This window comes from Elephantulus edwardii, unplaced genomic scaffold (genome assembly GCF_000299155.1).
Source record: "Elephantulus edwardii isolate Elephantulus edwardi_28Jun2011 unplaced genomic scaffold, EleEdw1.0 scaffold00212, whole genome shotgun sequence".
Taxonomy (NCBI): domain Eukaryota; kingdom Metazoa; phylum Chordata; class Mammalia; order Macroscelidea; family Macroscelididae; genus Elephantulus; species Elephantulus edwardii.
The window spans coordinates 3,933,429-3,954,938 of NW_006399962.1; the positions used below are offsets into that span (position 1 = coordinate 3,933,429).

The 21,510-nt window shown below is 43.0% G+C and overlaps 1 protein-coding gene and 1 pseudogene across 1 annotated transcript in view; both read left to right on the forward strand.

Moving 5' to 3' along the window:
* TIMELESS (timeless circadian clock) overlaps positions 1–14,341 on the forward strand; it is a 21,246-nt gene extending 6,905 nt beyond the window's left edge. The window contains exons 13-28 of the mRNA XM_006897623.1: positions 6,647–6,778; positions 6,870–7,021; positions 7,711–7,808; positions 7,897–8,023; positions 8,129–8,330; positions 8,580–8,725; positions 9,658–9,743; positions 9,830–9,947; positions 10,033–10,115; positions 10,562–10,704; positions 10,930–11,104; positions 11,183–11,251; positions 11,376–11,494; positions 13,342–13,555; positions 14,031–14,126; positions 14,268–14,341. Coding sequence (XP_006897685.1) covers positions 6,647–6,778; positions 6,870–7,021; positions 7,711–7,808; positions 7,897–8,023; positions 8,129–8,330; positions 8,580–8,725; positions 9,658–9,743; positions 9,830–9,947; positions 10,033–10,115; positions 10,562–10,704; positions 10,930–11,104; positions 11,183–11,251; positions 11,376–11,494; positions 13,342–13,555; positions 14,031–14,126; positions 14,268–14,341 — 2,034 coding nt within the window. The remainder of the gene's footprint in view (positions 1–6,646; positions 6,779–6,869; positions 7,022–7,710; positions 7,809–7,896; positions 8,024–8,128; positions 8,331–8,579; positions 8,726–9,657; positions 9,744–9,829; positions 9,948–10,032; positions 10,116–10,561; positions 10,705–10,929; positions 11,105–11,182; positions 11,252–11,375; positions 11,495–13,341; positions 13,556–14,030; positions 14,127–14,267) is intronic.
* Positions 14,342–19,599: 5,258 nt separating this feature from the next.
* On the forward strand, positions 19,600–20,388 carry LOC102845920 (annotated as a pseudogene).
* The last annotated feature ends 1,122 nt before the right edge of the window (positions 20,389–21,510 follow it).

Sequence of the window (21,510 nt, forward strand, 5' to 3'; positions counted from 1 at the left end):
CCCGGCTGCTCTTCCCGGGTCTCTTCCGGGTCCCTCTAGCGGCGTTCCCCGGTCTGGCGGCGGCGTTCCCGGTCTGGTGGCAGCGTTCCCCCGGTCTGGCGGGCGGCGGGGTGCGTTCCCCCGGCGTTCACATTTCATGTTTCTGACCATAAAAGAACAGGACCGTTATTCACAGGGCATATTTTAGCTCTGATGGAGAGAATTTTCTATACTTGTATGAAAATGTCTTCCCTGTTGTGAAAAGTTCTCTGAACTTTCAATTTTGATGTTACCCATAATGGTAAAATTCTATTGTTATAGCTTTTTGGTAGCTTGGGTAAAAAGTATCTAAGATTGAATATACTATAGACTGTTAGGAGAACAAACAAGCTTGTCCTGGAGAGGGTGAAGCCAGGCTGCTTTTTGGAGGCAAGAATTCTGAAGCTTTCTCTGACATACTTTGGATATGTTACAAGGTGGGATCAGTCCTTGGAGAGAGATGTCATGCTTGGGTGGGTGGAGAAACAGCACAGGTGAGGAAGACTCTCACTGAGATGTACTGATTCAGTGACTGCGGTAATGGGGGTAGCTGTGTCACAGACAGTAAGATTGGCACAGGATAGAGCAGGGTTTAGACCTGTTGTACATAGGATCTCTATGAGTCGCAGGCAACTTGATGGCACATAACAACAAGATCATTTTGTTAGTATTTTGTCATATTTAGAATCTTCTTAACATTTGCATTTCTATTTGGTGTCTTTATCAATTTTTCCTCATTTGAATTTGATCTATGTGAGATAAGAGTTTATTTCCTGGATAATTATTACTCCTCATTTTTTTCCCATATTCAATTGTAAATATCACAAATCTTATCATTTCAGCTATGGTAAATTTTAAAAAAAAAAAAGAATGCAGAAACAGTACTTGCCCATTTCTTTGGGTCAGAAAAGGTTTTCTAAAAGCAGTGATATCTTAAACAGAAACTTGTAAACAGATTGGCCATGAGGATCAAAGATAAGAAATTCCTTATAAAATGGCTTTGAAAACTATGAAGTCAAAACAACTGTGAGATATCAACTCACCCCGGTAAGAACAGCAAAATTTAACAGAACAACAGCAAGCAACAAATGCTCGCGAGGTTGTGGAGAAACTGGAACACTTACTCACTGTTGGTGAAAGTGTAAAATGGTGTAACCCCTGTGGAAGGCGGTATGGTGCTTTCTCAAAAAGTTGCAAATAGAGGTGATACCATTTAACCCAGCAATTCCACTACTGGGAATATACCCACAAAACCCCATAACCGCCACTCAAGCAGATATATGCACACCCATGTTTATCATGGCTTTGTTAGAGTTGGAAACAACCTAAGTGCCCATCAACAAACAAATGGATAGAGAAGGTGTGGTATATTCACACAATGGAATACTACGCTGCATTGAAAAACAAGGAACTCATGAAATATTATTCAAAATGGGTGACCCTGGAAGGCATTATGCTGAGTGAAATATCTCAGTCACAAAAGGACAAATCCTCCTGTGGCACTGGGGCCCGTGCTCGCAGGCTCCTACTTGATTCGGCACTTCACAGGCAGCCCACCCGCTCCTGGACCAGGCCTGCTCCTGCGTTCTGGCTGCAGACAGCCACCCCACCGGCTCCCGCCCACCTTGTCTCATGCTCACACCAGCGCCGTGACCGCGGCCCCCTCCCCAATGGCTCTGTGCAACAGAGACTCCAAGCCGGATAGTGCTGGAGGAGACCTTAAGGACGGGTAGCACCACTATGAAGGAGCTGTCGGCATTCAGGATGCTGGAGCTCAGTATGGAAAAGTCATAGACCGAAGAGTGAGGGAGCTGTTCGTACAGTCAGAAATCTTCCCCTTGGAAACACCAGCATTTGCCATCAAAGAGCAAGGATTTCGGTTGTTATCATCTCTTTAGGACCTAATTCCATGTATGCCAAAGATGCTCCTTGGTATGACCCAGCAATATTCACAACTGGCAAACCTGTCCTTGGAATATGCTTTGGCATGCAGATGATGAATAAAGTATTTGGAGGTACAGTGCACAAAAAAAGTGTTAGGGAAGATGGAGTCTTCAATATTAGCGTGGATAACACATGCTCATTATTCAGGGACCTTCAGAAGGAAGAAATCGTTCTGCTTATACGCGGAGATAGTGTAGACAAAGGAGCTGATGGATTCAAGGTAGTGGCACGTTCTGGGGACATTGTAGCAGGTATAGCAAATGAAACAAAAAAATTATATGGAGCACAGTTCCATCTTGAAGTTGGCCTTACAGAAAATGGAAAAGTAATCCTGAAGAATTTCCTCTATGAAATAGCTGGGTGCACTGGGACCTTCACTGTTCAAAACAGAGAACTTGAATGCATTCAAGAGATCAAAGAGAAAGTTGGCCCGTCAAAAGTTTTGGTTTTGCTCAGTGGTGGCATAGACTCAACAGTTTGCACAGCTTTGCTGAATCATTCTTTGAACCAAGATCAAGTTATCGCTGTGCACATTGATAATGGCTTTATGAGAAAATGCAAGAGTCAGTCTGTAGAAGCAGCCCTCAAAAAGCTGGGAATTCAGGTCAAAGTAATAAATGCTGCTCGTTCTTTCCACAATGGAACAACTCTACCAATATCGGATGAAGACAGAACTTCACGAAAAAGGATTAGCAAAACGTTAAATATGACTACGAGTCCTGAAAAAAAAGAAAAATCATTGGGGATATTTTTTTGCCAACGAAATAATTGTAGAAATGAACCTGAAACCGTCGGAGGTGTTTCTTGCCCAGGCTACCTTGCGGCCTGATCTAATTGAAAGTGCATCTTTTACTGCCATGGCAAAGCTGAACTCATCAAAACCCATCATAATGACACAGAGCTCATCAGAAAGTTGAGAGAAGGAGGAAAAGTAATAGAACCTCTGAAAGATTTTCATAAAGATGAAGTGAGAATTTTAGGCAGAGAACTCTGACTTCCGGAAGAGATAGTTTCCAGGCATCCATTTCCAGGCCCTGGCCTGGCAATCAGAGTAATATGTGCTGAAGAACCTTGTATTTGTAAGGACTTTCCTGAAACCAGCAATATTTTTAAAATTGTAGCCGATTTTTCTGCAAGGGTTAAAAAGCCACATACACTGTTAAAAAGAGTGAAAGCCTATACAATAGAGGAGGACCAGGAGAAACTGATGCAGATCACCAGTCTGCATTCACTGAAGGCCTTTTTGTTGCCAATCAAAACAGTAGGTGTGCAGGTGACTGCCGTTCCTACAGTTACGTGTTTGGAGTCTCCAGTAAAGACGAACCTGACTGGAAGTCTCTCATGTTCCTGGCTCGACTTAAACCTCGCATGTGTCACAACATTAACAGAGTTGTCTATATATTTGGTCCACCAGTTAAAGAACCTCCCACAGATGTTACACCTACCTTTTGGACAACAGGGGTGCTGAGTACTTTACGTCAAGCTGATTTTGAGGCCCATAACATTCTCAGGGAGTGTGGTATGCCCAGAAAATCAGCCAGATGCCTGTGATTTTTACACTGTTGCATTTTGATCGGGACCCACTTCAGAAGCAGCCTTCACGCCAGAGATCAGTGGTTATTAGACAGTTTATCACTAGTGACTTCATCACTGGTGTACCTGCAACACCTGGAAATGAGATCCCTGCTGAGGTGGTGTTAAAGATGGTCACTGAAATTAAGAAGATTCCTAGTATTTCTCGTATTATGTATGACTTAACATCAAAACCCCCAGAAACTACTGAGTGGGAGTACTAAACTTCTTATTGTATTAATAAAATAAAAAAAAACCCCACCAAACCACAAAAGGACAAATACTGCATAGTGCCACTGTTGTAAAACAAGACTGACATTGGGGTTAGGAAAAGACTGAGAAGGATGGGATAAATAATGTTTACTGCATTGGAACAGATGAGGGAGAAAACTGTTTAAAAGGGATATGTGATTAGATATTATTGTCATAACAGGAGTCCAGAATGAAGGCTGCATAGTGGGGTGGACCTGGGGGGAGGGATTGTAAAACAAAGAATTTTTCTTTTACTTTTCAAAGAGAAGAGTGTACTTGGGGGGCGGGGGGGAGAAAAGCGCACCAATGAATGAATGAATGGATGGAAATCCAAAGTCTCTGTAAATTTTCATTAAAATTAATAATAATAAAATTTTTTAAAAAATTTGTGAGGCCCAGAAAAAAAAAATACAACTTATTGCTATAGAATTGCAGTAGACTGACTGATAGCTGACCCTCCAAGAGGTTTTTAAGAGGCTGTAAATCACCTGGGAGGAGACCATTCATCTCTCTTCTACAGAACAGCTGATGGAGTCACCCATGTGGCTTTTTTTTTTCCACTGTGTCTTTTTTTTTTTCCTATATTTTATTAATTTTCATAAACATTTACAGAGATTTTGGGTTTCCATTCATTCATTGTTGCACTATTCTCTCTACCCTCCTCCCAGTTTGTTCTTGTCCAAATGCCACAGTGCTTGTCAAAGCCACCCATGTGGCTTTGAGTTGGCAACACAACTCCGTCCTTACCCCTAGGCCACCAGAGCTTTATATATATATAAAAACCTAGAATTTTTTTCCTTTTAAAAACAGATTTAAAACTCAACCCCTGCCTCATCTCAAGTAAGTCCTTAATAAGCACGAAGGATAAACTGATGTCCTTGAGGTTCAGAATAAAGAAAATGCATGGTCTCTTCAAGGAACTTAAATCAAATACACTGGAAATTAAGAACATAAGCTTTGGAATGCAAGTAGATCTGGACACAAGCCAGTTGGTAGTAAGATTTTGGACAAGTAACCTAACTTCTTTGTGCAAACCTTGTAGACTATTAAAAGATTCATATGAAAACCTCAGCAGAGGTAACACAGCATCGTAAACAGTAAATGTTGTTAGGTGCCGCTGAGTCAGTTCCGACTCAGAACAACTGTGTACAAAGGATGGCACTGCCTGATCCTGCATCAGCCTCACAGTCTCGGCTGTACTTAATTAAGCCCAGTGTTGCAGTTGCTGCTGTCAGTCCATCTCATTGAACGTAGTTGTCTTCTCTGATCCTCTGTTTTCTAAAACATGGTGTCTTTCTTTAAGGACTAGCTGCTCCTAATAACATTCCCAAAGCATCTTAGCTGTGGTCTCACTGTCCCTGCCTTCAAGAAGCGCTCTGGCTATACTTCTTCCAAGATAGATGTGTTTGTTCTTTTGGCAGTCCATGGAACAGTCAATATTCTTTGCCAGTACTATAATTCAGAGGCATCCAATCTTCTTTGTTCTTCCTTTTCATTGTCAAACTATCACATGCCTATGAAGCAGTTGAAAATATCATGGCTCGGGTCAGATAGACCTTAGTCATTAAATTGACATCTTTTCTTTTTAGCACTTTGAAGAGGTTCCAGGCAGTGTAGTATTTTAATACATTGCATAATATTGTGGCTACTCCTTCCAAAGGTGTTAATTGTGGATCCAAGTAAAATGAAATCCTTAACAACTTCAATCTCACTCCACTTATCATGATAACTATTTTTTTTTGTCTTGTTGCTATAATTTTTTTATGCTGAAGTGTAATAAATAATGTTGTTATGCACTGTTGAGTTGGAACCAACTCATATCTGATCCTCCGTGGGCTTTCAGAGTCAGTAAATTGCACAGGAGGAGACTGTCCATCTTTCTTCTGTGGAGCAGCTGGTGGATTCGAAGCTGTTACCTTTGGGTTGGCAGCATATTATTTCCTTACCAACTAGGCCAGAGCTCTGTAATAGATGATAGGATCTATTATTATCAGTAAGAATCCCTACTATCACACCACTGAGTGCATGGCTACTAACCAGAAAGGTTGGCAGTTAGAAGCCACCATTTACTCCATGGAGAAAGATGTGGCCATCTTCTTCTGTAAAGATGTACAGCTGTGGAAACCCTATGGAGCAGTTTTACCCTGTCCTATAGTCACTATGAGTTAGAATCGGCTTGATAACAGTGAAGGGTTGTTATTTTTAAATTGATAGCACAGAACCTTAATCTGTACTGTAAAAGCAAGAATGCCTATGTAAAGACTCACGTATACCTGACACCAGCCATAATATTTTCATTTGCTTCATTATGCCTGTGAAAACTGGACAGTGACTAAAAAAAACAAAGAATAACTGATGCTTTTAAATTGTGATGTTGGCAAAGAATGTACCATGGACTGCTAAAAGAGCAGGACATCTTTGTTGGAGCAAGAGCAGTCAGGGTGCTTGTTGAGAACCAAGGATGATGAGACTTAATTCTGGCATACTTTGGGCATGTTGTCAAGAGGGGCGAGGCCTTGGAAAAAGACATCATGCTTGGAAGAGTAGAGGGTTGGCGAAGGAGAGGAAGACTTTGAACAAGATAGACTGCTGTAGTGATTGTAGCAGTGGCCTTAAGCATGGTGGAGACTGTGAGGCTGGTGCAGGATAGGGCAGAGTTTTGTGCTGTTCACCAAGTCGCTGTGAGCCATAGTAGTTGACTCCAGTGGCCCCAAACAACTGCATACTATAACTCTTATTTAAAAGCTGTGAGGCTATTCCTGTTTATTGATCTGTCTAGTTAATTACTTTTGTAATAAAGAAGGCATTGATGAGAATGAGGCCTCTTGGCCTTCCCTCCATGTTCACACTTTTCTGATAGAACAAACGAAAGAAGAGAAGGAAGAAGAAGGTCCTACACCAGCCTGCTGCTTCTGACAGTGTCCCCTGTAGTCATGAGGAGCTTGAGGGTATGTGGCCAGCCCTGGCCGAGCAGCTGCAGTGCTGTGCACGGGTAGGTAGTTGCAGAAGCCCTGTCTTTCTTGAGGATAGTATTCTGGATAGGTCGTCGTCTTCTCTCCTCTCACAGCCTTATCCTTCTCTAGGCTCCTGAACTCAGCTTGGACTCCGTAGTTCCCTTTGATGCAGCCTCGGAGGTACCAGTGGAAGAGCAACGGGCAGAAGCCATGGTGCGGATCCAAGACTGTCTCCTGGCTGGCCAGGCCCCTCAGGCTCTGAGCCTCCTGAGGTCTGCCAGGTATGAACTCTACCACCTTCTCTTGCCCCTAGACCCAGATCCAGACTTCAGAGGCACGGGGAAGCTCTTACAGTGGTAGAGGGTTCTCAGTCTTTAAAAGACATTTTAGGAAATATCCCGTTAGAATCGTGAGCTGCAGCAGTGGATCCTGGAGAGTATTGATCAGTTGGTTTGTAGTTCTTGTGAGGACTGGCCAAAAAGCACAGTCAATTAGGAATAAAAATAAGGATAATTATGCTAGTCAAAGATAACAATTATTAACATTTTGATGTTCAACCTCCTGGAATATTCACACCCCCCATTTGTGTTATATATTGATATAGCTACATCTTCTTTTAAAAAAATGAAATAATGCATGTTTACTTGTATTATCTCCTTTCCTTTTCAATACACTGTAAGCACAATTTCTTATCAGGTGTATGTTTCTATAATACTAATGACTGTAAAAGACAATTACGTAGATATACATGTTTGTCTTATCAAGTTAAGTGTTTAAACTGTATTTTGTTCTGTGGTTTTCATTATGATGTAGCTTATGAGAAAATTTTTTTCTAGAGTTTCTGTTTCATCATTGAAGTAATAATCTACATTCTCTTTCTTGCTGACAAATGTCATAAACTTGGTTACTTCTCAAGTCAAATAATACCTTGGATTCCATTGGCTAAAGCCCTTTTCCTTTGTGGGCCCAGGGAGGTGTGGCCAGAAGGAGATGTGTTTGGCTCTCAGGACATTTCCCCAGATGAAGAAATCCAGCTGCTGAAACAAATCCTTTCTGCTCCTCTTCCCCGTGAGTTTCATTCCCTTTACACATATTTCCTTTCAACTTTAGCCTAACAGCGGTCCAGTTGGTCATCCCTAATTTTTTTTTCCTACAGGGCTGCAGAGGCCAGAGGAACAAGGAGCAGAGGAGGAAGAAGAAGAGGAAGAAGAAGTGGAAGAGGAAGAGTTGCAAGTGGTCCAGGTGTCGGAGAAAGAATTTAACTTTCTGGACTACCTGAGACGGTGCGGGCAAAGAGAGCTAAGTTGGTCTTAGGTTGGTGACTGGAACCAGGAGATGAATGGTGTCTTCTCTTTGTTGACATCCTCTTCTTCCCTGTCTTGGTGCAGCTTTGCATGCTCAACTGTGGTCCGATCCTACGTGCTGCTGCTGCGGAGCTACAAGCAGAATAGTGTCCACACTAATCACTGTCTTGTCAAGATGTTGCATCGACTGGCCTGTGACCTCAAAATGGAAGCCTTGCTTTTCCAGCTTTCACTCTTCTGCCTCTTCAATCGTCTGCTTAGTGACCCTGCTGCTGGGGCCTACAAAGTGAGAGACTTCCATGAATTGGGGATCTGGAGGAATATGGGCGTCCTGGGATAAAAGGGTATTCTTCAGGAGTTAAAAGATACTGAGGGATGGCAAAGGCTGGATGAGAGAGCTGTATGGGGAAGCTTGTTAAGCGTGAGTCTGAGTGAGAAGGGGAAGCCGAGAACAGGTACAGAGAGAATACTCAATGGACTGATTTTATGTATACATTTGGGCCAGAGACCTCACAACAGCCTCTCTCTTCTATAGGAGCTAGTGACTTTTGCCAAATACATCTTGGCCAAATTCTTTGCATTGACTGCAGTCAACCAGAAAGCCTTTGTGGAGCTGCTGTTCTGGAAGAACACAGCTGTGATTCGAGAGATGACGGAGGGCTATGGCTCTCTGGAAAGTGGGTAAGCTGGAGGCTGGAGAAGGATTGGCAATAAGGGTGGACAGTCACAGAATATAAAAACTGAAAGAGCTTTCAGATCATCCGGTCCAGTCTTTTCCTTCCCTCTTAGATAAGGAAATAGGCTCAGAAGAGAAATCGCTTTACTTGAGATCACTTGGAAGAATTCAACCAGCCTTCTTCATGTGGGTGGTCACTGATGCGAGTAGAGGCCCTCCCAAAGACAATACATGAAAAATAGGGACATTTATCTCTCCCTCAGTATACCAGCTCCTCTACTTTCATACTTCTTTCTTATTCCTCATAATGCCTTCAGTCCTTTCAGGATTAAGTCTCCATAGGACCAAATGGAAAATTTCTCAGTGTGACTTTTAGGTTAAATGGAAGGAGAGTGGAGAGAAGAAGGCCTGCTTCCTATTGACTTCTGCTCACTCTCGTCTTTTGAGTTACCTGTATTGTCCTTTATATTACCCTTCTAGTCTTCAGTGGTGGAAGGAGGAGTGGCATCCACTTCCGTAATAGCTTGCCTCCGGAAACCCTATGAACCTGGAGAGAGGATGAAAGGCACCCAAGCGTCAAGGACTCTCCTTCATAGGGTCGCTATGAGTCGCCTGCGACTCGATGGCACTTAACAACAACAGTCTTCAGTGAGCTCTGGTGGTCTACTGCTTAAGGAATTGCGCTGCCAGCCCAGAGGCAGGTGGTTTGAATTCACCAGCTGCTCCATGATGAGAAAAAATGAGCAGTCTCCTCCCATGTGATTTACAACCTCTGAAAACTGGCTAGCGGATCAGCTCTGAGTCGTTTCCTACTCAACGACAGTGAGTTGTTGAGTCTTAGTGACTTGTTGCTTTCAGAATTGAGCAGAGAAAGCCTTTAATTTCCTCTTTGTGGGCCAACAACTACATGTTTCCTTTTGCCGGTTGTGCTGGTAAGGTCTTCCAGTAGAAGACTCCCCGTGTGGAGCCCAGAGGAAGACACCCAGCTACGAGAACTGTACCTTGCCCATAAGGATGTAGAAGGTAGGAGACCTGGAGATCTGAAGAGCTTATGCGGAAGGCACCCTAAGCTCCAGGTCCTGCTTTACAGCCCCTTCCTCTCACCCTAGGTCAGGATGTAGTGGATGTCATCCTGGCACACCTGACTATGGCTCCTCGCACACGAAAGCAGATCATTCACCATCTGGTACAGCTGGGACTGGCAGACAGTGTCAAGGACTTCCAAAGGTAGAGATTATACTCTGGAAGAAGTTGGGGTGGAGAACTCCTTTGTTTACTCCCTGAGCCCCTCTTTGATCATCTCCCTGAACAGGAAAGGTATCAATATTGTTGTGTGGACAGAAGATCAGGAGCTAGAACTGCGACGGCTTTTTGAGGAGTTCCAGGATTCAGATGGTAAGTGAGGTCATGTTGTTGTTAGATGCCATGGGGTTGAATATGACTTGTAACAACCCTGTGAACAACAGATCTGAGCCCTCTCCTATCCTGTGCCGTCCTCACCATCTCTGGCACACCTGAGCCCATTGCTGCCCTCACTGTGCCCATCCATCTCATTGAGGGTCTTCCTCTAAATTGAGATCAAGCTGTCCATTTTCCCACCCTGCCTTCTGTTCTCAAAGAAGGCTTATCCCAACTTCCCTGTCCATTTAATATTTAAATATTAAATAGATTTTAAGTGGACATTTAAATTTGCATTATAAAATAATTATTGAAATGTTAAATGTCATTTTAATTTGAGATGCCTTTTCTGGGTGAATTGTTCTAGACTGTTCCCAGAGACTTTTCTGTGCCAATCCCTTTCTCCCATTACTGTTGGAAAATCGCACTTTTTCTTACTATAGATGTCATGGGTCATATCATGAAGAACATCACAGCCAAGCGCTCACGGGGCCGAATAGTGGAAAAACTGATGGCCATGGGGCTGGTGACTGAACGGCGGGAGCTCTACAAGAAACGCCGGAAGAAACTGGCATCCTCCAGCATGGTAAGAATGCCATCCTGGCTCTGTCTGTGTGGACCACTACCCTTGAAGTGCTCCTGAGAAGCAGCCCCTGCAGTCTTCCCATCCCAGGTGTTGTGATGGTGTGGCCCAGTGGTTAGGTTCCACCAGTGGGTTGAAAAGAAACTAGAGAAAACACAGTTCCTCATTTTGGCCTCTTGTGCTTTTTCTTTTTCTTTTTTTTTCACTTCCCACACCCATAAATTTCAGCTCAATGGAGAGGACTCTCTGAAAGATTTTTACCAGGAAGATAAGGAAGAAGAGGAGAACTTACCAGAGGAAGAGAGTGAAGAGGAGGAGGAAGAGAAGGTCTGGGAAGCTCATGAAATCCATGGTAGTTCAGTCCTCTCAAGTGAAAGCCTTGGACTGAATCTCTATCAAGAAGGTGAGTGCGTGGGTCAGGGGAGCTGTCTCAGATGTACTGGGAGAAGGTGTTAAGTATAAATTTTCTTCCTTCTTTTAGGCTTCTCTGCTCCCATCCTATGGCTCCAGACCTGCTTGATTCGAGCAGCAGCTGATCGGGAAGAGGATGGTCAGTGGACAGAAGAGGATTGTAGGAGGGCGGGGGCACTAGATGCTGTTAGACACCTGGTACACCATGGAGCAATAGTTCATTCTTCTCTCCATCTTTACCGTGACTACTGACGCTCTTTTAGGCTGTTCCCAGTCAATTCCATTGGTGCCATTGACGGAAGAAAATGAGGAAGCAATGGAAAATGAACAGTTTCAGCAGCTGTTGTGCAAACTAGGGATTCAGCCGCCTGTTTTGGGCCAGGTAAACACACTGGTAATATTGCCACCCAAGAAGTCATTAAGGCATGTTCACTTTACCTCCGAAACACATCCCTCCTCCTTCATCACAATTGCGTGCTCGTTTTTGACCAAGATTCCTGCAATAGTAAGTCATCATCTCTTCAGTCTTCCTTATGTGTCCATCTTCATACTACAACTCTAATTATATCATTGCATTGGCCAGTGTGCTTGATGGTCCTTCTGCATGCAGATGGAATCCAGTCCAGAGTGGCAAGTTCAGCGTTGGCCAGTGGGCTCTGCATTCTCATGACCATGCCTCTCACATGCCATGTTTACATCATCGTCATCCTGGATTACCTCAGATCTTCCAAAAGCCAGCCTCCAACTGGTTGATCATGCTAATTTTCCTACTGGAAGGTTCTACCAATACATACACACAAATATATACCCTTGTCTTTCTGTCCTTTAAGACTCAGATCAATTGTCACCTCTTCTGAGTAGTAATCCTTATCACTATTAAACAGAAGTAATCACCTTTGCAGTTGGGACTAGAGTGCATAGTATTAGAGAATGTCTGTTCTTTCTCCTGAAATACTGTGGGTTGTTTGAGAACAAAAATCATATTTTTCTTACCTTTTAATCCCTAAGATCCGTTTATTCATTCCATAAACAAATTGATAATTTATTAATAAATTAATAAACAAATAATTTGTTTATTTAATGGAAACCTCTTAATATAGCAAGTATGATGCTAGACATGGGGTATATTGTAAGGTGCTGTTTAGTCCCCACCCCAAGTACAAGAGAAACACTGCCTGCTCCTGTGCGCTCTCACAATCATTGCTGTGTGTGAGCCCTTCGTTACAGCCGCTGTGCCCGTCTATCCTGTTGAAGGTCTCCTCTTTACGAAGTCTCTGCTTTACAAAGCATGATGTCCTTCCCCAGGGACTGACTCCTCCTTATAACATATCTAAAGTACATAAGACAGTTTCACCATCCTTGCTCCTAAGGAACATTCTGGCTGTACTCCTTCCAAGACAGATTTGTTTGTTTGTTTTTCTGTAGCCAGGATGTGTTCCATATTCTTTCCTAACATTATAATTTGGAAGCATCAGTTTTTCTTTTCCTTATTTACTGTTCAACTTTCACATACTTACGTGAAGTGAGTAAAAAAATAGCATTGCTTGGGTCTGGCACATTTTAGTTCTCAAATGTAATTTGTTTTTAATACTTCAAGAAACATTTAATACTTTATACTTTTGGTATCCCATTTACCCAATGCAATTTATCACTTGACTCTTGCTTCCATGAGTAGTGATTGTGAATCCAAGTAAGAAGAAATCCTTGACGTGTTTAGCCTTTTCTCTCTTCATAATGATGTTCTTACTGGTTCATTTGTGAGGATTTTTCATTTCTTTATGCTGATGTGTAATGCATACTAAAGGCCATAGTCTCTGGTCTTCATCAGTAAGTACTTCAGGTTCTCTTCACTTTAACCAAAGTAGGGTTGTGTCATCTACATATCATAGGTTGTTAAATGGGATTTTGCTATCTGTTAAATAAATAAGCAATACGTCAACTTCATGGCTCTTGTTGGTCTTCACTGGTGTCCTGTTCAATAAATACTCTTAAAATCTGAAGAATTGGTGAGCTCTGATGGCCTAGTGGCTAGAAGCTGCATTGCAGTCCCAGAGGTGCACAGTTCAAATCCACCAGATTCTCTGTTGAAGGAGGGACAATCTCCTCTTGTACCAGTCAGATCTGATTTGATGGTGCACACACACACACACACACAAAAATTTTTTTTAAAAAAAAATCTGAAGTATTAGACACTGATGTTGTCTTTTTTCACCTTCTTTGTCACTACAGGAAACTTTCTGGCGAATTCCAGCCAAGCTAAGTCCTGCTTGTCTCCGGAGAGTAGCAGCTTCTTTGAATCAGCGAGAGGAGGAGGAAAAACTGCAACCAGAACTAAAACTTGAAGTTTCTGAAGAGCAAGGACATGATGAAGAGCACCAAGCACAGGCCCTGAGGGCCCTCATGTTAGCTCGGAAAAAGAAAGCAGACCTGGTGTCCCCAGGAGGTAACAGTAATACTGCTTATTTATTGAATCCTTACTGTGTGCCAACCATACTGGTTCAGAGTGTTGGTAGTGTATTTAAAGGTTCCCTAATTTTATGCTGCTATGGCCATTTCTGTTGTATATTGAGAATACCATGGACTGCTAGGAAAACAAACAGATTTGTCCTGGAGAGGGTTAAACCGGGTGGCTCCTTGGAGGCAAGGATTCTGAGGCTCTGTCTAACTTACTTTGGACATGTTGTGAGGAGAGACTGGTCCTTAGAGAGGGACATCATGCTTGGGAGGGTGGAGGGACGGCGCAGGAGAGGAAGGCCCTCTATGAGGTGGATTGATTCAGTGACTGGGATAATTGGGATGGGAGTGTCAGAGACAGTGCGATTGGCACAGGACAGAGCGCAGTTTAGGGTTGTTGTACATAGGGTCGCTATGAGTCGCAGGCGACTCGACGGCACATAACAACAACATGGCCATTTCAGAGGAAGGGGGTACTGGTGAGAAGGAGCAGCTGAAGGCAGCCCGCAAGAAACGACAACTGCTGGACAGTGATGAGGAGGATGAGGGTAGGAACAAAGGTAGGCTTTCTGAATGGGACCTACTTTTTTCCAATTCCTTCTAACATTCTTGTAATCAATCTTGGAGACAAACTCCAGCACCCTCCTTCATGTATTTATTTATTCTCTCTTCCCATCCCTCTACCCTCATCATTTCCATAGCACCAGAATTGGAAGTTCCAGGAGTCAAAAAGAAGAAACGGTTTCAAATAGAGGATGAAGATGAGAATGACTGATGAGCCAGTGAACCAGAGTCTAGCAGTAGAGACAGGCTTGGTTTTAGATGATGAATTTAAGTCACCATTGGAAAGATGATCCAGGAGCCAAGAACTTTCTAACTGGACTGAAGCTGTATATGTACAGCCCAGCAGTTTCAGACACTAGTGTTGGCCTCTGCACCCATTTTTGGCTTCTCTTCGTTTTCTTAGTATGCCCTAGAGACTTCCTCCTCTTATTTTTCTATACCAGTGAGCATTAGAGACCCTTAGCCAATGAAAGGAGTGAGTGAAATATAGAGAACAACCCTGGTTGGTCTGTTCCTTTGACTTTCTGCTGTATGTGGGTCACAGTATAAAAGGAGAACTTAATGGCATGATATGTGGGGATTTTACGCCATTTTTAAGAGTCACCACTTTGCCAATTTTTCTTGCTGTAATCACCTACTAGACAACAGATTAAGTCCAATTCCCACAGTTAATGTAGAAGTGGAATGTGGTAATCTCCAGCTGAATGTTTTGTTTGTGGTTTGTGTTGTATTAAACAAGTAACATTAAAAGTTCTTAACCTTGGTCCTGTTTGACAATCTGTCCAAATCTCCCCACCCTCCACCTGCTGGTTCTTGGAAGAACTGCGCTTAAGAGTTAAAAGAGTTCCTTGTTGAGTACCATAGAGTCAGAACCGACCTGTAGCTGACCCTCCAGCGGGTATTCAGAGACAGTTAATCACACGAGAGGAGACTGCCTAGCCTTCTCTTTTCTTCTTTATTCCTTCTCCCTCTCATGTTGTTTTTCTCCCCCTGTAGAGAAAACACAAAAACTCTTCTCTAATAATCATTTGTCTAGGATAAACCATTAGGGTTATCATAGTGTGCAACAAGAAGAAGCCCTTGGTAACCTAGTAAACCTTATCAGTGGCTTATTCTGGACATTTCACAGTTTATTTGTTCCCTTTATATCTGACTTATTTCACTCAGCGTAATGCTTTCAGGATTCATCCATGTCATCATGTGTATTAGAACCACGTTTCTCTTTATGGCTGAAAAATACCCAATTCCTATATATACATTTTGTCCGTTTATCTGTTGAAGGACATTTGAGTTGTTTCCACCTTTTAATTTTTATGAATAATAATGCAGTGAACACAGGTATACAAACATCTGTTTGAGTTCCTGTTTTCAAGTCTTTGAGGTATATACCTGGAAGAGGAATTACCAAATTCTGTACTTAACTTTTTTGTTCTTTTTCTTACATAACATGTTTCTTATGAGACTTTTGCTTATTAACTTTAGTTGAATTTTTATGACATAAACCACAAACCAAACCTGTTACTGTCAAGTTGATATTGATTCAGTGAGTCTATGGAGAGAGAACCACCTCAGAGTTTCTTACCACATCCTTCTTCCATGGAACAGCAAGTGGGTTTGGACCATAGTATTTTAGCTAGTAGTTGAGCACTATACCATCAAAGCTTCTTTACACCCTTTGAGGAACTGTTATGTACCATAGAGTTGGAACCAATCCATAGCTGACCCTCCAGCGGATTTTCAGAAGCACTTAATCACACAGGAGGACACAGATTGCCACAGCTTTCTCCCATGGAGCAGTTGGTGAATTTGCACCATGTATTTTGGTGTCCATACAACTCCTTACCACTAAGCCATCAGAGCTCTCAATAATACAAATAACAGGTGTCTGGAGACTAAGGTGCACCTTATACAGGCCATGGTCTTCTCAATTGCTTGCTATGCATCAGCGAGCTGGACAATGACTAAGGATGATAGAAAAAGGATTGATGCCTTTGAGCTGTGGTGCTGGAGAAGAGTCTTAAACCAATGACTGCCAGGAGAGCAAACAGGTCTGTCCTGGAGAGGGTGAAACCAAGTTGCTCCCTGGAGGCAAGGATTTTAAAGCTCCGTCTTACATACTGTGGGCATGTGACCAGGAGAGGCCAGTCCTTGGAAAAGGACATTATGCTTACAAGAGTGGAGGGACAGCACAGGAGAAGACGACCCAGGATGAGATGGATTGATTCTGTGACAGGAAAAATGGAATTAGGTCTGTCAGAGATGATTAGATTGGCTCAGCATAGGGCAGGGTGTGGAGCTATAGTACATAGGGTAGTTATACACCACAGGCGACTTGATGGCACATAACTCAGTGGCATCAAGGTGATGGTGACTCATTCAGGCCTTTTGTTCTTAGGGTTGCTATGAGTTGTGCTCAACTCGAAAGCAATCAACAACAGTGATCTTTTAGGACAGAGCAGAACTGCCCTTTAAAATTGCCAAGGCGCAAACTGCTTCATCTTTCTCCTGGATCTATAAGTGGATTTGAACCACCCATCTTTAAGTTTAGCATCTGAATACCTTCACAGCACTACCAGAGCTTTTAGCATATGATTGGGACCTGTTAAAAGATAGGTAAATCTGAATTCACTCCCATTCATATTTGTAAGGAAGACGTACTTTAAAATGTTGATTTTGATCATGTGAAGTATAAGAAGAAAAATAGGCAATAAAATATATTTTCCTTTTTTAAAAAAAAATTATTATTTGTGTGTGTGTGTACCGTCAAATCAGATCTGAATGGTACAGGAGGAGATTGTTCCTCCTTTTCCAGCAGAGCATCTGGTGGATTTGAACCGCACACCTCAGGGATTGCAGTGCAGCTTCTTTCCACTAGGCCACCAGAGCTCACCAATAAAATACATTTTCATGGTCATTTCTAAGAGTTCCTTAAAGCAGCAAATTAACTGCTGTCATCAACACATAACCCACTGTGCCACCAAGACTTCATCTAGTAAACTGCCAGTGCATCAGTTGCAAGTCAGAGCTACTCTCCCTTGGGTTTCTGAGGCTATAAAACCACGTAGACTCCCCGTCTTTCTCCCACAGAGACATGAAGCCTTTGGGGTCACAGTGCAGTTCACTACATACAATGACACCCAAGTTACTGAAAGCTGCTTGGAGCCTGGGAACTTCAGACAACAGGTTTTTGTTTTATTTTTTTAAAAAAATTTATTATTTTTTTAATGCATGTACCGTCAAATCAGATCTGACTGGTACAGGAGGAAATTGTCCCTCCTTCTCCGGCAGAGCATCTGGTGTACCTTTGTGATTGCAGTACAGCTTCTTGCCACTAGGCCACCAGAGCTCCCTAGACAACAAGTTTTGATCCTTTACATTCAGTTCTTTTTCATTTTTGGGGTGTGTCCTAATATTTCCCCCGAAGACATATTCCAGTCATTCTAGAAACCATATTTTCTAATTCTTTGGTGTAAGGTCATGGTGGAAGGACAGAACCCAGTGCAGGCCAAGAAAGACAGTTTATTGAGAAACTGCTGGGCTGGCTCTCAAGCAGAGGACCAACCCCCACTAAGAGGGGGATTTTACATTTTATTACAAGGGACTTGGGAAAGGGGATGCTTACAGATGCTTCCTTCAAGATAGGGAAGTGGGCTAGGGTCTCAGTTAACTGTTCCTGGAGAAAAGGGGGGTAGGGTAGTTTCAAAGAAAAAGCACAGCTGCTGTTTCCTGTGATGGATTCTCTCAATAGCCATTCTGGGAGAGGAAGTAAAGGGCTCCGCAGGCCTAATACTTGGTTGTTGGGAGCCTCTGCTAAGAATCAGGAGAGTAACTGATGCAGAAGGAGGACTTTAGACTCCATTAGTTAGCCTATTCCCTTTGATCATAGTATTAGGAAACTTTATGGCACAATACTATGTGGGAGTCCGCCTGCCCGCCACCGTGCAGCCATCATGGATACCAGCTGCGTGCAGCCTATCTGACCAGAGTCACCGAGGTGTTTGGCAGGACCGGCTTGCAAGGCCAGTGCATGCAGGTGTGCCTGGAGTTCATGGGCAACTCGAGCCGCTCCGTCATTTCACAACATGAAAGAACCTGTGCTCGAGGGTGACGTGCTGACACTGCTAGAGTCAGAACTAGAGGCGTGGAAGCTGCGCTGAGGCCACCACCGGATCCTGGATGTTTTTTCTCTCACTTGGGTCATGGGGATGATCTTCATTGTTCATTAATATCTGTGGTACTAAAAAAAAACAAAAAACACAACACATCTACTTGTGAACTTGTCGAAGGCATTAGTTGTTGTTTCCCCCTATTTTCCAGACTGCAGTTACCCTTAGATAAGAAACAAAGCCAATTTCTTATAGTTTGGATATAAGTGTAGAAAGAGGCACAGTCACATGAATGTGTTATATTTCAGAATTGTGTTGGAGTTAAAGTAAAAGCAGAATATCTGTTCTGATTTGATCTGACTTGCCAATAGGATCTAGTCTCTGAGTCCTCCACCTGAAACATACATTGAATAAAAACTATTTTGGGATGTCTTACCTATTTTCTGGGTAGCGCTCTGGTGGCTCAGTGGTAAGGAATTGTGCTGCCAAGCCAAAGGTATGCAGTTCAAATCCACTGGCTTCTCTACAGGGAAAGATGGGCAGTCTTACTGCCTCTGAAAATCCATTGGAGAGTCAGCTATGGGTCAGTTCGGACTCCATGGTACTCAGTGACACCACCCACCCAGAAAGTGAGGTTTGTGGGTGCTTTAATCAGTTTGTACTTGGCTACTCACCTGTAGTTGGTGGTTCACATTGACTGAGTAACGCCGCAAGGAAAAGGCCATCTGCTTCTTTACAATTACAGCCAAGACGACCCTGTGCAGCAGTTCTACTCTAACGCCAGGGGTCACTATACGCTGGAATGGGCTTGATGGCAACATGTTTTGTTTTTAGCTAGAAATCATTGGTTTCCTAGCTTTTCTACTAAATTCCTTTGCCCCAAAATATGAGGGATCCTTCCTAGATCTGAATTTAGGCTTAAAGTAAATCCTTAGGATGGCAGGAATGTGAGCCAGGAAATGTTTGTTTACCAACCTGAGGCAAAGACTGAAGAGGACAAAGTTTGGGTCAGAAAGAAATGGATAAATATTTGGGAATGTTACGTCCTTCACTCTTCTCAGAAGGTGCCAACTTTTTTGGGTTGGAGTGAAAGAGATCCAGAAAATAGGCATTCAGATTAGGGAGCAGCCAGCCAAAGGACGTGTTTCAGCCATTTCATCGCTTTGGCTTGCTGCTTTTCCAGACAGGTAAGGCTCTTCCGTAGCCCTTAGTGGTGGAGGGTACGGTATAACAAGGGCAATTGGAGTTTTCAGGGTTAAGACATTTCATTGCTCTGCCTTATCTTGGTGTCTCGGTCCTGAGCCTTTCCATACTCCTAACCTTTGCACTACTTCTTTCCAGCAGACTGTCCTGCTGCCCCACCATGGGGAAGGCTGTGCTGCTCTGCTGTGTCTTACTATCATCAGCCGCTGCCTTTCCGAGAAATGACTAGCGTGGGGCCTTGAACTTCCAGCCATCTTTCTCAGAGTCTGAGCCTCTATCAAACATACTTTCCAACCAAGTTCCTTTCTGAGACGCCAGATCCTGCCAATATCTCTTGCATCAAGCCCTCTCTCTAGCTCTTCTGCCCGAGTGTCTGTCCAACCTGGCTCTAAGGGTGACTCTGGAGGAGATTGGCTGCCCAAATGAGGCCCACAGTCTTCATCTTCGGCAATTTAGGATGAAAGGAAAGGACACCACTGAAACTCTCTTTCATGAGAGTGAAAAAGTCAGAGAGGAAGAAAGGATTGACAGTGCTGAGGTTATTCTGAGACTTCAAGAGGAATTCCCAGGGGAGCATGATCATCTTCTGAGACTTCAAGAGGAATTCCCAGGAGTGTGGGTGGCCCCGGTTCCTGAAGCTTGTGCTCATGGACGTAGGAGGCTGCTCTATGACACAGCAGTGCTGATGGTTGAATTTATTGAGAAAATCCCAGCCTCTGAAATGATGACAGAGTTAAGGACTTCTGCCATTGGTGTCACCCAGCACTTCACAGAAAAGGCTTGGAAAAGTATAGAGGCAGCAGGCAAACGGCTGCTAGAAAACCCCGAAGTTAAGAACTTAACAATACCTATAGAAGATCAAGCATACTTTTTAATGCGTTATATAGTCCTTGTGAAGCACTTCTTAATAAACTTGTTACAGAATCTTTTAGAGGCTTGCTTCAGCTAAGGGAAGGCCTCCTGGGTCTCAGATTTCCTCTTTCAGTTATCTCTTATAAGACTATGCATAGCACTGCACACAGCAGGTAGTTAAACATGCTGGGGACCAATTAAGATAAATTATTCTTTTCATTTGATCCAAGTGCTAAAAAACACATGTGAAGCCAATCAGCCTTGCTCCTCTCTTAGAAGATCCTAATTTATCTTTCTTTTTAAAAAATCATCAAAAGTGTGCCTTTATTATGTTCTCGCAAAGATACCACTTTCAGGACAAAGGTGCACCTGACCTGGAATTTTCAATAGTCTCATATGCATATCAAGTGTTGAGGCCTCTCCTTCATAGGGTCGCTATGAATCATCTGTGACTCAACGGCACTTAACAATAACAACAACATATGCATATGAAAGCTAAACAATGATTAAAGAAGACCAAAGAAGTATTGATAGCTTTGGATTATGGTGATGGCTAAGATATTGAGCATACATTGGACTGCCAGAAGAATGAACAAATTGGTCCTGGGAGAGAGAAGTACAATCAGACTGTTCCTTAGAAGGAATAATGGAAAGACTTCATCTTCCATGCTTTGGGCCTGTTAGTTATCAGGAGAGATCAGTCCTTAAAGAAGGATATCATGCTTGTTAAAAATAGAGGTTAAAAAAAATAAGTTCAGTGAAAAAGAGGAAGAACCTCACTAAGTAAGATGAAATGACACAGCTGCAATGATGGACTCAGGATGGCTGAGGCTGTAAGGATCATAGTGTTCTGTGCTGTTGTGAACACGGTTGCAATGACCCACAACTGACTATGGAGCCTAACACAAACAATAACAGGCACAAGGGTGTTAAAACTCTCCCTGTCATCTACCTTGTACTTCCTAATTCCCCAACCAGATGCTGTCGCCTGCTCATACTAATTTTTAAACTAAATAAATAAAAGGATGCTTGTTGTAGCTGAATCACAGTGATCTCTCTTGACTGCATCTTTTCGGTTCTTGTCCTGACACACTTGGCAGGGACTCACAGGAAATGCGTCTTTCATATGTAACAGGGCACAGGTGACCGAGTCTCTAGGAAGCGGCTTTTCTAAGCTACATGTGGCACCTCTCTGCTAGTCCAAATCCCCCAGCCACTC